The following is a 20601-nucleotide window of genomic DNA, read 5'->3' as shown; positions in this document are numbered from 1 at the left end:
TCATGGCATTTTTATGTTGTACACATTTAAAAAAAAGAAAAAAAAAAAAAAAGTATTACAACTCAGTTTTGTCAATTGGATGATTTGCAGGTCCCAAAGAATGCCAATTGCAGCTTGACTGGCCAACTAGGAATAGGATTTGTATTGGAATAGCAAGAGGTTTGGCGTATCTCCACGAAGAATCAACATTGAAAGTTGTTCATAGGGACATCAAAGCCACCAATGTATTGCTTGATAGGGATCTTAATCCTAAGATATCTGACTTTGGTTTGGCAAGGCTTCATGAAGAGGAGGACACCCATATTAGCACTCGAGTAGCTGGAACTTTGTGAGCCACTATTCTTTGATTTCTACCCATTTCTATAATGTCTAGTAAATAATTGATATATAGATCATGTGGGATTGACCATCTAACATATGACTTGTCTATCTTCATAACACCCATCGTCTCTTTATGGTATATCCATTAGTTTATCATTGTCTGGGTGTAACCGATTGCAGGGAGATGTAATTCATAATAATCTTGATTTTGCAGAGGATATATGGCACCAGAATATGCGATGCATGGTTACCTGACAGATACAGTAGATGTCTATAGCTTTGGAGTGGTGACTTTGGAAATTGTAAGTGGGAAGAGCATCACAAGTTATAGGCCAAAGGGAGACCACGTTCATCTGGTGGATTGGGTATGTTTTATTGTCCCCTTGTCATTTCTACCATTACGATTGCGATCAATTTTCTTGTTATTATAATTTATTGGGATGAGATTTGCTAGGGAGGCACATGAGACCACCTTGGAGATGGGTCTTCGCTATCCAATTGCATCTCTACTAACATTTCACGCTTAGGTGGGAACCAATTCTTACGACAACTCGTGAGAACTTATCTCATGTGATGTGAGCACAAAATCTAAATGGTACACGTGATGCTGCACCCCATGAAATCCCCAGGGCCCACTTTTAGTGGGCCATGGAAAAAGGAAACAGTTTCCTCCTTTGATTTGCCTCTCTCTTTGCTATGGCCCACAAGAGTTTTGGATCAGGTTGAAAGTTGGGTACTAGGGGTTCCATAGGGTGCTGCTTCACATGGACGTTTAGATTTTCTGCCCATGACACGTGTGCGAAGGTGTGCAAGTGAGTGTGACTCTCTCTATATATAAGGGAATTTTTCAAAAAAAAAAAAAAAAAAAACCTGATTAATATAGAATTTACATTCCGGTAACTTTTTTCAAAAGACGACCTCATTAATCAATATAATAATCATTCCACTGCCTTTTGTCAATGTTGGCATGCGACAAATGTGTGGGTGGATGGCTCCAGTGGGCCCCACCAAAGTTTATGTAAAATCCACCCCAAACACTAGATGTGTCACCTCATGTTAGGATGAGGGCCCAATATTAAGCTCCATCCGTGATTCAGGTGGACCACATAATTGGAAACAGTGTACAAGTCAATGCTCGCCTTCCAAAGTGCTTCCATTAGTGTGGCCCCCATGAATCACAAATGGGTATGATTTTTGGAACATGGGCCTAAATTTTTGTGTGGAATCTAACGGTTGGAGTGGATTTTATATAATTATCATTTTGGGCCCCATAAATATCAAGGATGGAGGTCTCTCTCAATTGTTTCCACTAGTGTGGCCCACCAAAATCACGGGTCAGCCTTATTTTTTGTCTCTAGGCCTAATATGGGACTAACTATCTAATGGTTAGAGTGGATCTTACGTAAACATCATGGTGTGCCCCATCAGAAATCAAAAGTTGTATAGCTCATAATTCCTTTTTTTCCTAAATAATCTCTGAACACAGGTGGAGAGGGATGTAGGACTTGATTAAGGGGGAGGGACCACTGTGATGTGTATGCAAAATTCATTCCAAACATTAGATGTGAATCTTAGTGTAGGCCTAGAGCCAAAAATTCAGGCTGACTTGTGATTTAGGTGTGCTACACCAAAGAAAAGATATGGGAGAGAGATTCATACCTGTGATTTTTACAGGCTCACAGTAATAAATATATGAAACCCACTCTAACCATTATATGCAACACCAAAATTTATGCCTAGGGCTTAAAATTCTGGCACATCTATGATTCAGATGGGTCATACCAAGGGAATGGTCCACATAAATCACGGATGGGGGTGATTTTTAGGCCCTTGGCCTAATACGAGGTGACACACCTAGGTGTATGGTCAGGGTAGATTTATATAAACATCACAGTAGAGAGAGCTCTAAGTTAATAGTGTTGGGAAGCCATAGAAGTAAACCTCGAAATTGAATGAAATCTGTGAACGAGAAACGCAGCAAAGCATGCACAGGAATACAAAAATTTATGTGGAAAACCCTTGCTGGAAAAAACACAGCACAAAGTGACAAGCAAAGACTGTTTGCTAGGTCCAACCCATATTTCATGGGCGATCATGCAAGCATCACACTAATCTAGCAAATATTAACCCTTCTATCAGGGGTCTTTAATATGGCCGGTCAAGATCATTTAAACAAGAATAGATCTAATCAACAAGTTCATCCTTCTATTTTTTAGAGACCATGGATTGCTTAAAGTTCTAAAGAGTCACTTTTGTTAGGCAACCATAGCCATCCCATCCATCACTTGGAAAATGGATGACTACAGAAATTAAGGCCAAACCAAAAGTGGATTGGATCACTGCACTAGGGCGATCTTCGCATGGTAGCCTTAAAAACTCGCTCTAGACGCAATGGACAGTTCAGATCAATAGATTGGACTATCTAACTGAACTTATGCAACTAGGACCACCATAACTTATAGTGCTCCAAGAGCACTGGAGCATTTCTCATATTATATATCTGTGTGCGTGAACTATCTTATCTATTGCATGCATGTGGGGTCAGAAAATGGGCGGCTGAGCTACAAGATTTAAAAAGAAAAAAAACAAAAAACAAAGGCCTACATTCGATAGGTGAAGATTACACCAATCAGATTGATAAGATTATCAATGGACCATTACTTTTTAGCCTTTGGTTTGTCCAAGTGGTGGTCCATTAGAACAACAGTTGTTATTGCTTTTGACATGTCTACGTGTACAGTGGAGATGCTTTTAAGATCAAGCCTCATATCTCCAAGAAACTTTCACAACCCTCTCCAGCTTTCATAATGGTTTGGTTGTTCACCATATGATGTTTGTATGGATATTGCAGGCATATGTTCTGCAACAGCAAGGAAATCAACTAGAGTTAGTCGATCCGAGATTGGGATTAGAATTCAACAAGGAAGAGGCAATAACAATGATTGATGTGGCCCTCTTATGCACCAGTGCATCTCCTACACTTAGGCCTAAAATGTCTGCTGTGGTGAAGATGCTCGGAGGCGTCGTTGAGGATCCAATTTCAGACCTGAATTTATTCAGTGATGATTTCAATGCTAAAGCTGTTGGAAACTTTCCTCAAGAGATCCGAAGTGTTAGCTCAAGTCCAACCCATAGCCTGATTGCGTCAACAGATCAGCCCTGGACTGAATCTGTATCCATCCCTGATCTATATCCAATCAATCCGGATTCGCATAGTTGGAGTAACATCAATTAGTGAACTTTATTTTCCAAGTATGCAGCATTTGGAATCCTATTACAGCTTGCCTTTTTCTTTTCGTTTGTGATAACTTAGAGATATGGAATTCCATTATTACAAATGTACTAAAAACATTGACAGCAGCTTGTTTGTAGTCGGGTCAGCTTGTATGCATCTGTTTGCTTGCTGTATAATACCTTTGTTTTTTAATAATGAGCTGAGATTATGTACCAGATATGATTGAAAATAAAAATAAACTCAATGTAGTGGTGACTTTCTGATGGATGGATGGATTGGATCTTGGACCTATAGTGCCTTAATCTATTTTTTTTATTAATATAATCGAAGCTTTTGATGCGATTAACAAATGTTTATTTTATACGTGGATGATTTTCTACGGTGGATTTGTCGCATTGTGCTTGGGTATGGGTGTGGGTTTGTGTGAAAAAAAAAGGGCAATGTGTTGGGGGTTTGACACCATGGATGGGCTGGATTTCTGTCCTCATCATATGGGGTTGCAGTGGGCCAGGTTTGGGTGGGGCCAGCTTCGGCCTGGACATGACCTGACATTTAAGGTCTAGGCACAAGCCTAACATTGGACTAGCGCAGCAGGCCTGGGACCGATCAAGTCCGGCCTGAAAATTAACAAAATCCCTACTTCCTACTTGAATGTTCCTTATCTATGCGTTGATGAATTGGGCTGAACATGCACAGAGAAATAGACAGAAGATGCATGTGCTGGCTGAGTCAAGGATTAGAATAGCCATTCATATAAGGTCCAAGCCCAGTCCACGGGTCAAGCTATTAGATCCAAGACCTGTCCAAATCTGGGTGGGGCTGGTCAGGCCAGGCAGGTCACCCGCTCATTGCCGCCCTTAATTTCAAGATGGGCTTTTCCAAAATTCACAATTTGAAATTACTTGCTAGGTTTCCCAACCATCTTATCTTTAAACGGGGTGGTGGATATGACTGTGCGCAAGCTTTCATTTTCCGTCAGCCCCAATGCACCGTATCAGATGTAGATGAACCACAACCCCAAATCCTCATTGGAAGATCCTAATCATCAATTCGAGACATCTTTTAACTTGACCACTTACATGAAGGTCAGAAAAGGAAATCTAGGATTTTCTTGGCACCGAAACTTTTCGGGAATGGTCATCCATGGCCGGGCCCAAGAGACCATTGGTCTGGATCACTGAACCGTTGGAGACCCCGATTCCAAGACCGTTCTAACTATTGTGGGCTGGCCGGGCTTTGGCCCTAACATTTCTTTTAAAAACACACACTCATACCCTCACACCACATGGGCACCCTAACCCCATATCAAAGGGGACCTGATTTGGTGAGACCCCGGATCCACCTAGGTGTGGGGGACCCCCGACTGTGAGGCCCACCTTGATGTATATGATTACATCCACGCCATTCATCTGTATTGAAAAGTCATTCAAGGCATGATCCAAAAAACTGAAGCAGATCCAAATATCCAAATCTCAGATGTACCATAGTACAGGAAATAGTAGTAATTGACCAGTAAAAACTTCTAGTGGACCACAAAAGCTTTGGAACAGGATGATATTTGTGTGGTCTCTTCATATAGTTCTTTGTGACCTTACCAACAAGTTGGATGGCAAATAAACATACCGGTGGACTGCATGAAGTTTTTAATGGTGGGGATTCAATCACAACTGTTTCCTGTGGTGTTGTCCACGTAGGATTTGGGCTGCTTCATTTTTGGGATCATCTCCTAAAATGAGCTTTGAAAATGGTTGGACGGTACATCACTATGAGCCCGAACCACTACAGCCCCTACCGTGGCTGTTGTATGGTAGGGTACTGTCCGTAAAAATTACAAGAGTATTCTTGCCATTACTTGTTCTATCTTGGATTGCAGAGTTCTAAAAGGCCAGAATCTTCAAGGTGTGCTTCCACGGGAGCTCGCCAAGCTTCCTTACCTCCAAGAAATGTAACATCTCTCTCTCTCTCTCTCTCTCTCTCTCTCTCTCTCTCTCTGCGCATTTTAGATGCTTCCAGCGTCAATTCCTTAAATTACGCCTCAACTGTAACCTATCATCCTCTCTTCCACAGCGATCTCACACGTAACTTCCTCAACGGTACAATTCCTCCAGAATGGGGAGCCATGCCATTGGTGAACATGTCAGCACTTTCACCACCACAGTTAACTTTAGCAAATCAAAGCATGGTTTTTCTAAAATTAACATTGGGTATGTCATTGCAGCTCTCTTCTTGGAAACCGCCTATCTGGGCCAATCCCAAAGGAGCTTGGAAACAGCTCCACTCTCAAGACTATGTAAGCTTCGAATTTCCTTTGGAAGAAGATTCTAATTCCAGTTATCATTACTTATTTGGGAATTTTAGCGGAATTAAATAAAATTGGATCTTTCAGGGTACTCGAAGCCAACCGCTTTAACGACACTCTTCCTGAAGAGATTGGGAACATAGTCACTCTAGAACGATTGTAAGACCTTCCTTTCATCTTTTAAGTCGTTTTACGCTTCTGGGTGCTTCTATAATCAACATGTTTCTTTTTAATTTTTATGTATTTCAATTATTTGGTGTTTGATTTTATTTTTTATTTTTAAATTACAATGATCGCATGGCCCTAGTTGTCCGATCCAAAGCAAGACCCATGTGATGGATGATCATGATCAGTGGTGGGACTGTTTCCACTATAATCAATCTAGATCATCCATTACATTAGCCATTGATTATGGTTAGGATCATCCGACCAGAGTGATTTCTTGAGACTGATGGGCGATCAAGGCAGGGTGCATGTGATGGTTGATCTAGATCAATAATCAGACCAAATTTTTTTAAATTTTTTTATAGTATTAATCAATATGGATCGTCCATTTTCCTAACCAGTGAATGGACAATTAAATCATCTGATTAAAGTGTTTTTTTAGAGGAATGGGCAATAGAAGGTGGGACCCACTTGATGGATTATCAATTATTGGATCTTTCGTACTCTAATCAATATGGATCATCCATTTCCCTGGCCATTGACTAGACAATTGGGATCATTCAATCAAAGTGATTTTTTGAGAGAGAGCTGCTACCAAAGGCGGAAAACATGTGATGGATGATCTAGATCAAGGATTGCAGCATTTCTAGTATAAACAATGGGATTGACCATTTCCCTAGCTATTGAATGCACTATTAAATCATCCAATTAAAGTGATTTTTGAGAGGAATGGGCAATCAAAGGTTACTCCTCGTTATGGATGATTTAGGTCAATGAACAAACCATTTTTACTACAATAAATATGCATCACTCATTTCCATAGCCATGGACTAGACGATTAAGATCATCCAACCAAAGTGGCCTTTTGAGAGGGATGTGCAATATTCAAAGGTTGTTTTCTGTATGATGAATGAGCTAGACCAATGATCAGATCAATTTTAGCCAAATTAATATGGACCGTCTATTTCTCCATCCAATAAATGGCTGGTTAGATCATCCAGTCAAAGTCATTGAGAAGATGGACAATCTGAGGTTGGATCCACGTGATGTATGGTCCCATTAAAGATTAAATATGGGAGCTTTTTCTTTTTATCACAACATTGCCCACCTGACGGAACTATCCGAAGTTTCACATGTTTAACGTACCATTATGTGCGTGGATAGTACGGCCCATCTTGCACGTGGGTAAATATTGTTCATTAATTCTAATTGGGAATTTTACAAAATAGTACTTCATTAATATTTTATTTACATCCTAATACTTTTTAAAATTACGATTTCATTAAGCTAGCTGATCATTATTAATCAAGTTATTGTCAAAAGGGTATCTTCCGTCAATCTTTTCGTAGCTTCGTTGGTTTTAAGTATATATTTTTTTTCTAAAATTATAAAACTGCCCTGCAATTAATGAGATTGCTTAAGAATAATTAAATAGGTGTTTGAATGTAAATATCACTAATGAGGTATTATCATAAAAGAAATTCCTAAAAAAAATCAAGACTTTTCTCTTAGCAAGTGGCTACCAGTGGTGATCTGGAGTGCCCACCATGATGTATGTATTCTATCCACACAATTCATCTATTTTTTCAGGTTATTTTAGGTATGATCCCAAAAAAAAAAATGAGGCAGTGGTGACAGAATGCCCACCATAAGAAACTTCAAAAGGCTTCCATCCAACCTGTTGATAAGGGCAGGTAGACCTAGGTGAAGGGAAAACAAAATATCAGTTTGATTCAAAACTTTTGTAGGTTGGATAAAGTTTGTTATGGCGGGCATTCAATCACCACTGTTTTATCCAGTGTGGTCAACTGACATTTGGAGCTGCCTTATTTTTGGAATCATACTCTAAAATGAGCTGGAGAAACGGATGAACCATTTTGATATGCAATACATACATCAAGGTGAGATCGACTATCAAAGAGAGAGAGATGAATGGTCCAGGGGACAGAGGCCGGAAAGAGAAAATGGATGCAGATTGCCTACTCACGCTTCCTTAGCTAATCGCCACATATTGGTCCTCTATGGGCCCCACCATAAACCACGTATTTAATCCACACAGTCCATCTATTTTCTAGATGAACTTAAGGTGATCCAAAAAATGGTGCTGATCCAAATTCAGGTGAACCCCACTACATTAAATAGCGGTGACTGAACACCATTAAAAACTTTTTATGGCTACAAAAGTTTTAGATCAAGCTGATATTTATTTTTTCCCCTCATCCATGTATATGTGTCCTTATCCAATAGCTTGGATGGCAAAAAAGCATTATTGCGGGCTTTAGAAAGTTTTTAATATTAAGCATTTAATCAACATTATTTCTGGTTCACATGAATTTTAGATCTGATTAATTTTTTGGTTCATGCCCTGAAAGGAGTAGGCAAAACCGATGGATGCCAATGGATGGCATGTATATATAATACATACATTGAGATAGGCCCTATGGTCAGAGCGACACCATAGCAGGCAGGAAAGCCTTTTAATCTGCTGTAACTTTAACAGGGATGCGGATTGCATAGGCTCCCTGGGCCTTACCATGATTTATGCATTTTGTCCATGCAATTCATCCATTTTGTCAGATGATCTTATGGCACGAGCCCAAAAATGAAGTAGATCCAAATCTCAAGTGGACCACACCATAAGCAACAGTGTTGATTGAAAGCCCACTGTTTAAAACTTCTTTAGGGCCACCAAAGTTTTGGTTGAAGGTGATAGCTGTGTTTTCACTTCATATAGGTCTGTGTGACCTAATCAACAGGTACGGAAGATAATCATTATGGTGGGCATTACAAGGGGTGCTAGGAAGTTTTTAATGGTGGGCGTTCAATCACCACTATTTTTTCAGGTGTAGTTTATTTGAAGTTTGGATTGCTTCATTTATGAGCCTGGCCACTAAAATATTGGGAAAAATGGATGTACAGCATGGGTAAAACACATGCATCATGGTTGGGCCCATTGATCACCCATGTCCTTACCATGCAATCTGCGTCTAGAAAAATTCTTGATTTTTTTCTTTTCTTTTTATAGAGTTTCTTACGGGGATTTTTACCAGCAAATTCCTTCTAACGCGATGCAGAGAAAAATACTTTGAAGTTGGATGATTAGCAAAACATTCGTGTGACGGTATGAATAGGAGGGGAAATGCTTAGTTTACCCTTACGAGAAAATCCATGTATAAAGGACAATCGCGGCTGTAAGCCTCCATTTACTTTGAGGCGGAAGTAAATGGAATGTTGGCTATGAAGCTGTGTATGCCGATGTGTTTCCAAAATCCACATCAACCACCAACATGATCCAATTTTAATTGTAGGACTTTAAAGCCATCCCTATCCGTAATTCACGTGGACTAACGATTAGAAAAGGCGTATGGGGAAATGCCCACCCTCCAAACTGTTTCCCTCCGTTTCACTCCTAGGAGCCCACTTGAATTATGGATTGTCCAGATTTCTGGGTTATGATTAAATATTTTATGACATCAAATAGATCAAGTGAATTTCACATAATTGTCACAGTAGAGCTCGTAAAAAAAAAATCAACGGTGGTAGTCTCTCTCCCAACCTTTTCTTTTTGTGTGGCCCAGTTGCATTACAAATCAATCAGAATTTTTTGTTGTATGCCAAACATAGGATTACAAATCTTTTGATCAAAGTGGATTTCATATACTCATCAAGGTGGGCCTCACAAAAAATCCGAGTAGGGCAGGTGCCCATATGGAACATGGCTGGATAGTATAGCACACAGCAGCACACAATTAATGTGTGGTGTTGGGAAAGCTTTGTGGGCCCACCATGATGTATGTGTTTTATCCACGCCATCCATTCATTTTGCCAGATCATTAGCCGAGGTAGATCCAAATCTCAGGTGGACCACACTGTAGGAAAGTAGTGATTAAATGCCCACCATTAAAAACTTCCTGTACCCCTCGTACCATTTATTTTCCACCAAAATGTTTATTGAGTCACACGCATTCATGAAGGGAAAACATAAACATCATTTTGATCCAAAACTTTTCTAGTCCTCAAGAAATTTTTAATAATGGGTGTGCAATAAACACTGTTTCCTACCATTGCAGTCCACGATATTTGGATCTACTTCATTTTTGGGCTCATACCTTAAAATGATCCGAAAAATTGGATGCCATATGAGATTCGGATCAACCTAGCTCATGCCTTAAATGATTTGAAAAATTGGATGGATGGCATGATAAAACAAACACATCATGATGTGGCCACGAAGGTTTGACAACACAACAAGGTGTCCTTGTTGCTACACAACTGTTGAGTTAGTCGCTCGCCAGCTGTTAGAAGGAGATTTCTATTTCTATATTTAAAAATTAAAAAAAAAAAGAAAGTATGAGACGCTAACTCCAGTCTACCATGATGTGTTTGTGAAGTTCACTCCGACTGATTACCAACCATTAGATGTTTAATCCCACGCTAGATCTAAGGCAAAAAGAACGGCTGACATGTAATTCAAATGGAACCCATCAGAGGAAATAAATGGGAGAGAGGCGTCTGCTTATATGAAATCCAGTTAAACTATTAGATTTCACACAGAAATTTAGGCTGGTGCCCAAAAATTAGGATAATCCGCCACACTGAGGGAAATAGTTTGGAGGGTGTTTGTCGTCCTGTACATCTTTTCTAATCATTTGGTCAATCTGAATCAAGGATGGAGATTTTTTTCAGACCTACACCTAAAATTAGCTCACACAACTGGTGGTCGGTGCGGATTTCATAAACACATCACAGTGGAGCCCACATAGCTTGACAGCGTGACAAATGTGTCATCTCCAAGCATTTTCTCAGGAGGAATTTTCGGGTAAAAATCCTTTTTGTGATTGGATGGTGCAAAGGTTCTACAAAGAGAACATAAAACCCTTCTTTAAACGTGTTTTCAGTTTATGGGTCCTTTTAGATTTCATATTTCTTTAGAATTCTCTCGTACTCTGTTCATGCAATGCTCGGATTCTGTGACTGTAGCATTGGAAGGTCTTACACAGAGAGGACAAAGGGCTCTGTTTATGCTCTATTGATGTTTTTGGCCTTTATGTGGTTTTAGAATTTCCATTTTCTTTAGAATTCTAGTTGATTTTGATAGTTCTCTACTTGGTTTTTTTTATTGCGTTTCAGAAAAGGTCTTATATAGAGAATGGAAGAACTTTCTTTCTTCTTCATGCGTGTTTTGGCCTTCTTGGTCCTTTTAGGATTGGCATCTTTCTTTAATACATTTGCATATTATGATCAATGCTCTGTTTCTGTGATTGCATTGCAGGGAGGTCTTACATGAGAGATCCTCTTTATTATTTAAACTTATTTTCTGTTACTGGGTCTTCTTGAAAGAACCTTTCTTTATAATCTGAAGTTATTCTGATAGTTTAATGCTCAATTTTTGGTTTGCAGTGTAATTTCTTCAAATGAGTTCACGGGAATGCTTCCAGGAACACTTGCTAATCTCAAGAACTTGAAGGATTTGTAAGTTTTGATCTCCAGTGTCATATATTTTCTCGTATACAAAGTTGAGCAATTATTCAAGACTAGAATCACCCTATATATATTTTTATTTTTATTTTCTGGCATAATGCAGTAGGATAAGTGATAACAACTTCACTGGAAAGATACCTGACTTCATCCAGAACTGGACACAACTCAAGAGAGTGTAAGCATCTGTTCTTCCAATTCTAAGTTTCTGAGTTTCTTCAGGATGGAAGTTCTGAATTTCGTTTGTTACGACTTTATTGTGTTCAAAATTTCATCAATCACAGAGCAATACAAGCCAGCAGTTTGGAAGGGTCTATTCCTTCTAATATTTCACTTTTGGAAAACATAATTGACATGTAAGTAAAGCCTTCTTATTTCCTACTCTCTAAGTTACTGTGTAATATGACAATTTGCATTATCACCAATTAAGTAAAAAGTAATGAAAATATCTGAATTTGTTGTAATTAGTCCTTTTGAAAATCTTGATATGCAGGAGAATCAGTGACATAAAATGGATCAGACTCACCTTTTCCAACACTGGGTAGAATGAAAGGAATGAGGACACTGTGAGTCAAATGCTTATCTTTCTTTATGAAGCTACCATTCCAGTGTTATCAGAGTATACAACGTTTGATTCTATGTTGCAGGATATTGAGAAATTGCAATCTTTCTGCACGAATCCCTCAGGATGTTGGGAAAATGACAAGACTGAAAACCCTGTAAGTTATCTTTTTCTTTAAAGATTAGATGAAATTGTTCTTTGCTAGATTTTGGGCTTCTTATTTGCACTCTTCAGTGGTTTTTTTTTGGGGGAAGGATTTATTTTCACATTTCAGTTGGTTAATGGGTTACATGGATGACTTTGCAGATCTGCTTTAGTGGAAAGAGAGCTGTTTTTGTTGCCCAATGATCTTGAGTTCTGAGTCCCTTGATTGGCACCACTAACTGGTTTCCTAAACTTCAACCTCCCTTCCCAAAAGAAACACGAGAAAGGATGGATTATCCCAATATTTTTTGTGGTGTGGTTCACGTGAGCTTTGGATCTTCCTCATTTTTGGGGATATGCCCTAAAATGATATTACAAAATGGATGAACGAATATAACACGTGTTGATAAAATAACATCCAAGTACATCTAATCAGGGAAAGTACTTTACATGTTTGGATGCGAAGCCATGAGAGGCGTATTGAGTATGGTAGTAAAACTAGATAATTATTACTCATTTACTATACATTACACTACTTTACGGTGGAACTTGACAAAACAAACAGGCCCTACAATAAAACAGTTTTAAAAAGGACAAGGCATACAAGCTGTTCTGTGCTAGCTGTCTCATGACTAAGTCGAACCTCAGTAAGGTACTCTGCAGGTGTAACATAATTTCAGGCACATTATTTGGTATAGTGCTCTATAAATGTACTCAAGTCTATAATCACTATCACATTTTAGGACCAATTTGTTTCAGTTGTTCTTATTGTAAAAATTGGCTATACTTGGAATTGCATTTTTTTTCCTTACAATCCGTGCCACAATCGATTAAAAGCTTTAGTGATGGAATATAATGATTTGTCCATTGTCTTGTAATTTTTCTTGGCAGAGACCTTAGCTATAACCAATTGTCGGGATCGATTCTACCCACCTTTGAAGTTAAGAGGGGAGACTTTTAATTTATGTAAGCAATCCTGTTTCTGAAAATAATTGTCACTACAGCACAGATCTCCATGATAAGTGTTATGATGCTGTTAGAAACAACTGTTTATTGACAACAGGTTTCCAATGTGGCCTTTCATTAGGTATTTGACTGGCAACTTGCTAACAGGGGATGCACCGGTTTGGATGCTGGAGAGAGGAGCAAACATATACATTTCTCTTCCTGCACTCTTGACATTTGTTTCCATTCGATTAATTGATTGGAATTTCACATTTTCATGGCATTAGCTATCAGATGTAATAATCAACTCCTAACTTCTCACCAATCTTTCTTTATATATCATGTATCCTTCTGGCCAATTCTGATGTTACTTTTTGGTCTTTAGCATGCTTGAAAACTAAATAGATCATCTTTGACAGATGTTTCAGACATGCTGGGGAACTTAAAAGAAAGGCAAACTAGGGTGTGTTTGCTTGCATCGCCAAATTTAATTTCCATAAAAGGGAATTGACCAAATTCAAATTTCTCCAGCATTCTTATTGAGGGTCAGGGCTCAAACTCACAGTTGCATCAGTTTAATTCTTTAAAAAAAACAGTTACAGGACTTAAAATTGGAACTCGGAAAGAATGTAACTGGTATTTAAGGGCTACTTCCTATGTGTGAATACGATGAGAAATGTGCAATTTTCTGTATTTTGTCTTGATTAGACTGAATATTTACAATTCCTCAACTAATAGAGTTTTATTACTGAGATAAATAGTAGCAGAAAATCATGCCATAAAATAAATATGGATTTGGCTACATGGAGACGTACAAAAGATAAAACCTCTGAATCATGCAAAAGGAAAAATATGAAACCTAATCTTGAGCAATACAAGAAAGGTGGATATGTTACCCACCATGCAATTTACAATTATAATTTGTTTCCAATGAACCGTTTCTTATGATGAATGTTTCCTTGAAAAAGAAAATGCATGATTTTGGCGTAGTATCAGATTATTGATTTCATCTTATCACAGCATACAGCTTCTCATATTGGAATCTAATGTTGGGTTGCAGTGATCTTTCTTACAATAATTTCACAGTGGGAGGCTCTGCCCCAAGTGAATGTCTACAAAGAAATGTGTAAGAATATTTATGTAATTATGGCTTCTTTACAGTCTATCTTCACGTGGTTTCTTATATTCTGCAGCTGAAATTTTCTCTTTGTATTTCCAGCAACTTGTTCGGGACCTCTTCAATGCTGAACAATTCGTAAGCTTCTAATGTTCTTATTGTAAAATTGCACAATGAGTTGTTAGAGATGGTCATCTGTTTTGTTGCATCTGGTTCTGTTCATCTTAAAATTATATAAAACACCTTTGAATATAATCTTGTAATGCTTACTCTTGACCCCATATTGATCTAGGAGGGGAGTTGTTCTGTGCTTGAAGAACTTTCGTTGTCCTAAAAGTGGTATATAAAATTACAACGTGTACCTTGAAATTCGTATTTTGTTCGCATTTTCTGTCTTTGGGGGTTCTCTTTGATGTTTTCTTATTTCCAAATTATGCAACTTCTGTCATCTGCGACTGGATCACCAACATGAATGGATTGCTTTGCAGAAATGCAAGATGACAAAATTAAGGGCAGATTTGATAAAACGAATCCGGAAGATGGGAAAAAGAAAGAAAGATGAAATACATGAAGATGGAAATTCGCAGCAACTTCTTCAAAATGGAAATCCATCTCTGATGCAACTTTGTTGTAATCCTGAAACCCAACAAACCTGGATCTACCCTAGGTATTAGAAATTTGGATCTAATACCACCGTTAATCCGTGCGCTTTGCGGAAACCCGTTTAACAAAAATAAAACAATCAAAATAACTAGAATAACCAAAACAATCAAGTAAGCAAACACAAAACATGCCGATTTTACATGGAAAACCCTAACAGGAAAAAAACCATGGCACAAAGCGACAGAGATCTCCATCATAATAAAAAGTTTTAGAGTTTACACCACTCACCTTCGATTACAGTATCACCTGATCTTCCCTTGCGATGCGTACCTAGGAAAACCCTATCTCCTTGAGGAATCCCTTCCCAAGCCCTTACTAGTGTAGAAAACCCTCCCACCTCGCAAAACTCTTGTCCATCAGTTGGACCGACAACGTCCTGCTTTGCTCCATCCAAGGAATCCATCACTACACTTTCGGTTGGACCAACAGTGTCCTGTTTCAACTTCCTGACTTTGCAGAATCCAAGGCATTTCGCACAACAGAAAGCTTTGCTGTTTTTCCTTGATTGCATTGCATTAACATTAAACTCGCTCTCTCTCTCTCTCTCTCTCTCTCTCTCTCTCTCGCTCACACACACACACACATTTCATTACAGATCGTTTTTCATTATATATAAACTGTTGAGGAACGCAAGTTACTGACAGGAGCATCACATTCATAGAAGATCAAGATGAAGGTGGCCCTTCAACATTTTCTGCAAATTCTAGAGACTACTGGGCATTTAGCAGCACAGGGAACTTCTTGGACAATGACGATGACAAAGACAACTACAAAGCATCAAATATATCCACACTTTCTTTTCCCAACTCAGCGTTGTACATGACGGCCCGGATCTCTCCTCTTTCCCTCACTTATTATGGACCATGTCTTATAAATGGAAAGTACACTGAACCTTCACTTTGCAGAGATAAAGTTCACAGCTGGCAATAATTATAGCAGCCTTGGAAAGCGCATATTTGATATTTATATTCAGGGAGGTAATCACATTATTTGAGATGCTTTGACGATGAAAACACTGGGTTGAGTTAAATTTGTTTATTGCAGGGAAAATTAATTTGGAACGATTTCAATATTGCACATGAAGCTGGTGGGCCTAATAAACCCACTGTGAAGAATTTTACTGCAGTTGTGACAACCAACACCTTGGAGATCCTTATCTATTGGGCTGGAAAAGGCACAACAGTCATCCCTGAAAGAGGAATCTATGGTCCTCTCATATCAGCTATTTCTGTTGTTCCTAGTATGCTTCTCTTCTGTCTTGATGATATCTGTGCTGTTTTTCTTATAGGTAAAATCTGTATCACTCGAGTTAGGTAAGTGTATCAAATTGTGTATTTTGGTTCACCCCTGTGCTATTGAGTGAACATGGGTTCAGTTTGCTATTTAAAAAAAAAATAAAAAATTATCATTATGAATTTTTATTTTCACATAAATTGCTTTGTTAGTTCCATCAGTTAAGCATGGTTGTTCGATATTTTTCTTCATGCAGATTTTGTTCCTCCATCAGAAGGTGGCAAAAAGATATCTGCTGGTGCTGTGGTGGGCATTATAGCTTCCGCTTTGTTTCTTACTTTCTTGCTTCTGGGTATTCTTTGGTGGAAAGGCTGCCTGAGACGAAAAGACACCATGGACCAAGGTAAGAAGAATTTAATTGCACAGTCCTAAATCATCATCATCACTGCCTTGTCCTTAAAAAAAGTATGTCAACCATATAAACAAAGAAAAAGAAAAAGAAAAACAAGCATATACTATTCTGTTCTGCTTTTCCTTGATTGCTTACAATGAATAAATGTCAATTGTTAAAGGAGGTCGGAATTTTCGTCTCTCTTTTAAGGAAAAAAAAAAAAACCATCTCCACTAACACCAATAAATAGGATTTTTTTTTTGGAAAGATCTTCACTTCACCGCTTCCACTTTGGGCACTTGTTGACAATGATCAACTCTAGATTTCATCCCTTTCACATGATTTATTTTATGTTAGTGTTTGACTGTTATTCTCTGTGACTACATATGACTGCAATATGCATGCATAAGCAACAAAGCACGTGCTTTAAATTGGCAACTTGGTCAGATGAGGTATTCCGTAATGCCAGAGTGTCATCGGACATTTGGAGATTGGAAATCAATAAGCTTGAAGGCCCCACATAAAAATCTTTAAGAAGGCCGCATGCCTTTGCTTTAGAAAATAATCTGCTACGACCTTCTGCCACAAATGAAAGCAAAGGGAGATAACAGATCATGTTGTCTAAGACACCCTGAGCTACCAAAGTATCTATAGGGGGAGCCATTGAGAAGTACAAAAAACAAATGTTACATAGGTCTATATGCTAGCACTTGAAGAAGAATATTGTTAAATACCTGATCCAGTCTTTTCTGCGATTATTTTTCTTTTCTCAATCGAGGGACATAAAAACCAAATTCATGAAAAAATCCACAATGGAACTCGTGGTTTTTTAAAATATCAAAATTAATGAATTTTTTTTTTCTTAAAAGAATTTTATTTCATAACACAAACAGGATATTTTGGCATTTCTTGAATACCAATTTTGATGGGAAATCTTGGTTGCTATGGTATGATATGAAGGTGAAGGCTCAGTAATGTACACAAGCCACATTCTGTGACATGCTTCGCAAACTAAGTACATCAGAGATTTCTGAAAAGATTGGATTGTTACCAAATAATATATGTAGTGTGGATTTACCTTACTTCATCGATCAATATCAAACTACAGTATGCCACAGAAGTTACATTTTGAAAGAAATTTCTTGCTCATTGTGGGATGATGACGTACATACAGAGTGCAAGCACTAGTAAAAAGAGACCAAAACATCCATTTCTTATGACATTTTTTCCACTTTGCTTAACGGACAGATCTTAGGGGCCTGGACCTGCAAACTGGTTCCTTTACCTTACGACAGATTAAGGCTGCCACTAACAACTTTGATCCTGCAAACAAAATTGGAGAAGGTGGTTTTGGGTCCGTTTACAAGGTATTCTAAACAAACACTGGTTTATCGTGATTGATCATCATTTTGACATGTATCTGTTCAGCCTTCTCAAATTAAGCTTGCATATATATGTCATACTTTTTAATTGTTACTCCAATCAGGGTCTATTACCAGATGGTACCATAATTGCAGTGAAGCGACTTTCTTCCAATTCAAGGCAAGGGAACTGTGAATTTTTGAACGAGATAGGCATGATTTCTGCATTGCGACATCCCAACCTTGTGAAGATTTATGGATGCTGTATCGAAGCAAAGCAGTTACTGCTGATATACAAGTACATGGAAAATAATAGCCTTGCTCATGCTCTGTTTGGTGAGCTTGTCAGTTGCTTCATGGCATTTTATGTTGTCACATAAAACAAGAAGTATTACGACTCAGTTTTGTCAACTGGATGAATTGCAGGTGCCGAAGAATGCAAATTGCAGCTTGATTGGCCAACTAGGCATAGGATTTGTATTGGAATAGCAAGAGGCTTGGCGTATCTCCACGACGAATCAACGTTGAAAGTTGTTCATAGGGACATTAAAGCCGCCAATGTATTGCTTGATAGGGATCTTAAGCCCAAGATATCCGACTTTGGTTTGGCAAGGCTTAATGAAGAGGAGGATACCCACATTAGCACTCGAGTAGCTGGAACTTTGTGAGCCACTGTTCTGTGATTTCTTACCCATTTCTATAATTTCTAGTAAATAATTGATCTATGGATCATGTGGGATTCGCCATCTAACATATGACTTGTTCTTTATCTTCATAACGCCCTTCGTCTCTTTGTGGTATATCCATTAGTTTAATATTGTCTGGGTGTGACTGACTGCAGGGAAATGTAATTCGGTAATAATCTTGATTTTGCAGAGGATATATGGCTCCAAAATATGCAATGCATGGTTACCTGACGGATAAAGCAGATGTTTATAGTTTTGGAGTGGTGACTTTGGTAATTGTCAGTGGGAAGAGCATTATCGGTTACAGGCCAAAGGGGGACCACGTTCATATGGTGGATTGGGTATGTTTGAATCTCCCGCTACTTTTCATTTCTACCATTACAAATGTGATCATTTTTCTGTTATTATAATTTACTGGGATGAGGTTTGCTAGGGAGGCACACAAGACCATCTTGGACATGGATCTTCGCTAACCAATTGCATTCCATTGATCTAGACTGTTTGCTAGGTCCAACCCATATTTCATGGGCAACCATGCAAGCATAACACTAATCTGACAAGTGACAAATATTAACCATTCAATCAAGGGTCTTTAATATGGACAGTCAAGATCATGTACAAAAGAATAGATCTAATCAACAATTTGATCCCCCTCTTTTTTAGCGACCATCATGGATTGTTTATGGTTCTAAATAATCAGTTTTGTTAGGCAACCATAGCCATCCCATCCGTCGCTTGGAAAATGGATGGCTATAGAAAATAAGGCCAAACCAAGGGTGGATTGGATCATTGCGTTAGGGCGATTATTGCATGATAGCCTTAGAAATGCACTCTAGACTTAATGGACAGTTCAGATCAATCGATTGTTCTGTCTAACTGAACTGATGCAACTAGGAGCACTAATAGTGCTCTGAGAGCACTGGAGCATTTCTCATGTGACATACCTGTGCATGTGGACTATCGTATCTATTGCATGAGTGGTCAGAAAATGGGTGGCTGAGCTACAAGATTTAACAAAGGAAAAAGAGAGAGAGAGAGAGAGAGAGAGAGAGAGAGAGAGAGAGAGAGAGAGCTAAGGCCCCACTTTCAGAGGTGGGTGAAGTTTTACCAATCAGGTTGCTAAGATAATCAGTGGACCCTGACTTTTTAGCCTTTGGTTTGTCTAAGTGGTGGTCCACTGGAACGATAGTGGTGATTGCCTTAGATGTTTGTACATGTACAGTGGAGACGCTTTTAAGATCAAGTCTCAAATCTCCAAGAAACTTTCACAACCCTCTCAAGCTTTCATAATGGGTTGGTTGTTCACTATATGATGTTTTTATGGATATTGCAGGCATATGTTAACAGCAAGGAAATCAACTAGAGTTGGTCGATCCGAGGTTGGGATTCGAATTCAACAAGGAAGAGGCAATAACAATGATTGATGTGGCCCTCTTATGCACCAGTGCATCTCCCACACTTGGGCCTAAAATGTCTGCGTCAAGGATCCAGTTTCGGACCTGAATTTATTCAGTGATGATTCCAATGCTAAAGCTGTTGGAAACTTGCCTCATGAGATCCGAAGCATGAGCTCAAGTCCAAGCAATAGCCTGATTGCGTCGACAGATCAGCCCTGGACTGAATCTTCTGTGTCCATCCCTGATCTCTATCCAATCAATCTGGATTCGCAGAGTTGGACTAACATAAATTAGTGAACTTCAATTTCTATATATGCAGCATTTGGAATCTATTACGGCTTGCCTTTAGCTTTTTGTTTGTAATAAATTAGAGATGGAGTTTCATTATTACTATTGTACTAAAAAACATTGGCAGCAGCTTGCTTGTAGTCAGGTCATGTATGCATCTTGTTGCTTGCTGTATAATACCTTTGTTTTTGAATAAATGAACTGAAATTATGTAACAAATATGATTCAAAATACAGGCAAAAAATGAATTGGGGTTACAATAAAATGAATACTGGGTTGTCAGCTGCTTCAAAGATGTGGTCTTTGCCTTTGCAAC

General features: G+C 38.6%; 1 protein-coding gene and 1 pseudogene across 7 annotated transcripts in view; both read left to right on the top strand.

The window, feature by feature from the left end:
• Positions 1-3849, top strand: part of LOC131240934 (probable LRR receptor-like serine/threonine-protein kinase At1g53420) — a 59643-nt gene extending 55794 nt beyond the window's left edge. For 5 of the 7 annotated variants that reach the window (XM_058239490.1, XM_058239488.1, XM_058239487.1 and 2 more), the window contains 3 exons: positions 91-328; positions 536-686; positions 3173-3849. In XM_058239490.1, coding sequence (XP_058095473.1) covers positions 91-328; positions 536-686; positions 3173-3556 — 773 coding nt within the window. In that variant the 3' untranslated portion in view covers positions 3557-3849. Of the gene's footprint in view, positions 1-90; positions 373-501; positions 687-3172 lie in introns of those variants that run through there. The other 2 variants (XM_058239492.1, XM_058239491.1) reach the window with 2 other exon arrangements.
• Positions 3850-4560: 711 nt separating this feature from the next.
• LOC131239118 (probable leucine-rich repeat receptor-like serine/threonine-protein kinase At3g14840) lies at positions 4561-20227 on the top strand (annotated as a pseudogene).
• The last annotated feature ends 374 nt before the right edge of the window (positions 20228-20601 follow it).

Source organism: Magnolia sinica, chromosome 3, assembly GCF_029962835.1.
Source record: "Magnolia sinica isolate HGM2019 chromosome 3, MsV1, whole genome shotgun sequence".
Taxonomy (NCBI): domain Eukaryota; kingdom Viridiplantae; phylum Streptophyta; class Magnoliopsida; order Magnoliales; family Magnoliaceae; genus Magnolia; species Magnolia sinica.
Note: the sequence above shows the minus strand (reverse complement) of the source record. Positions and strands in the feature narration are given on the sequence as shown.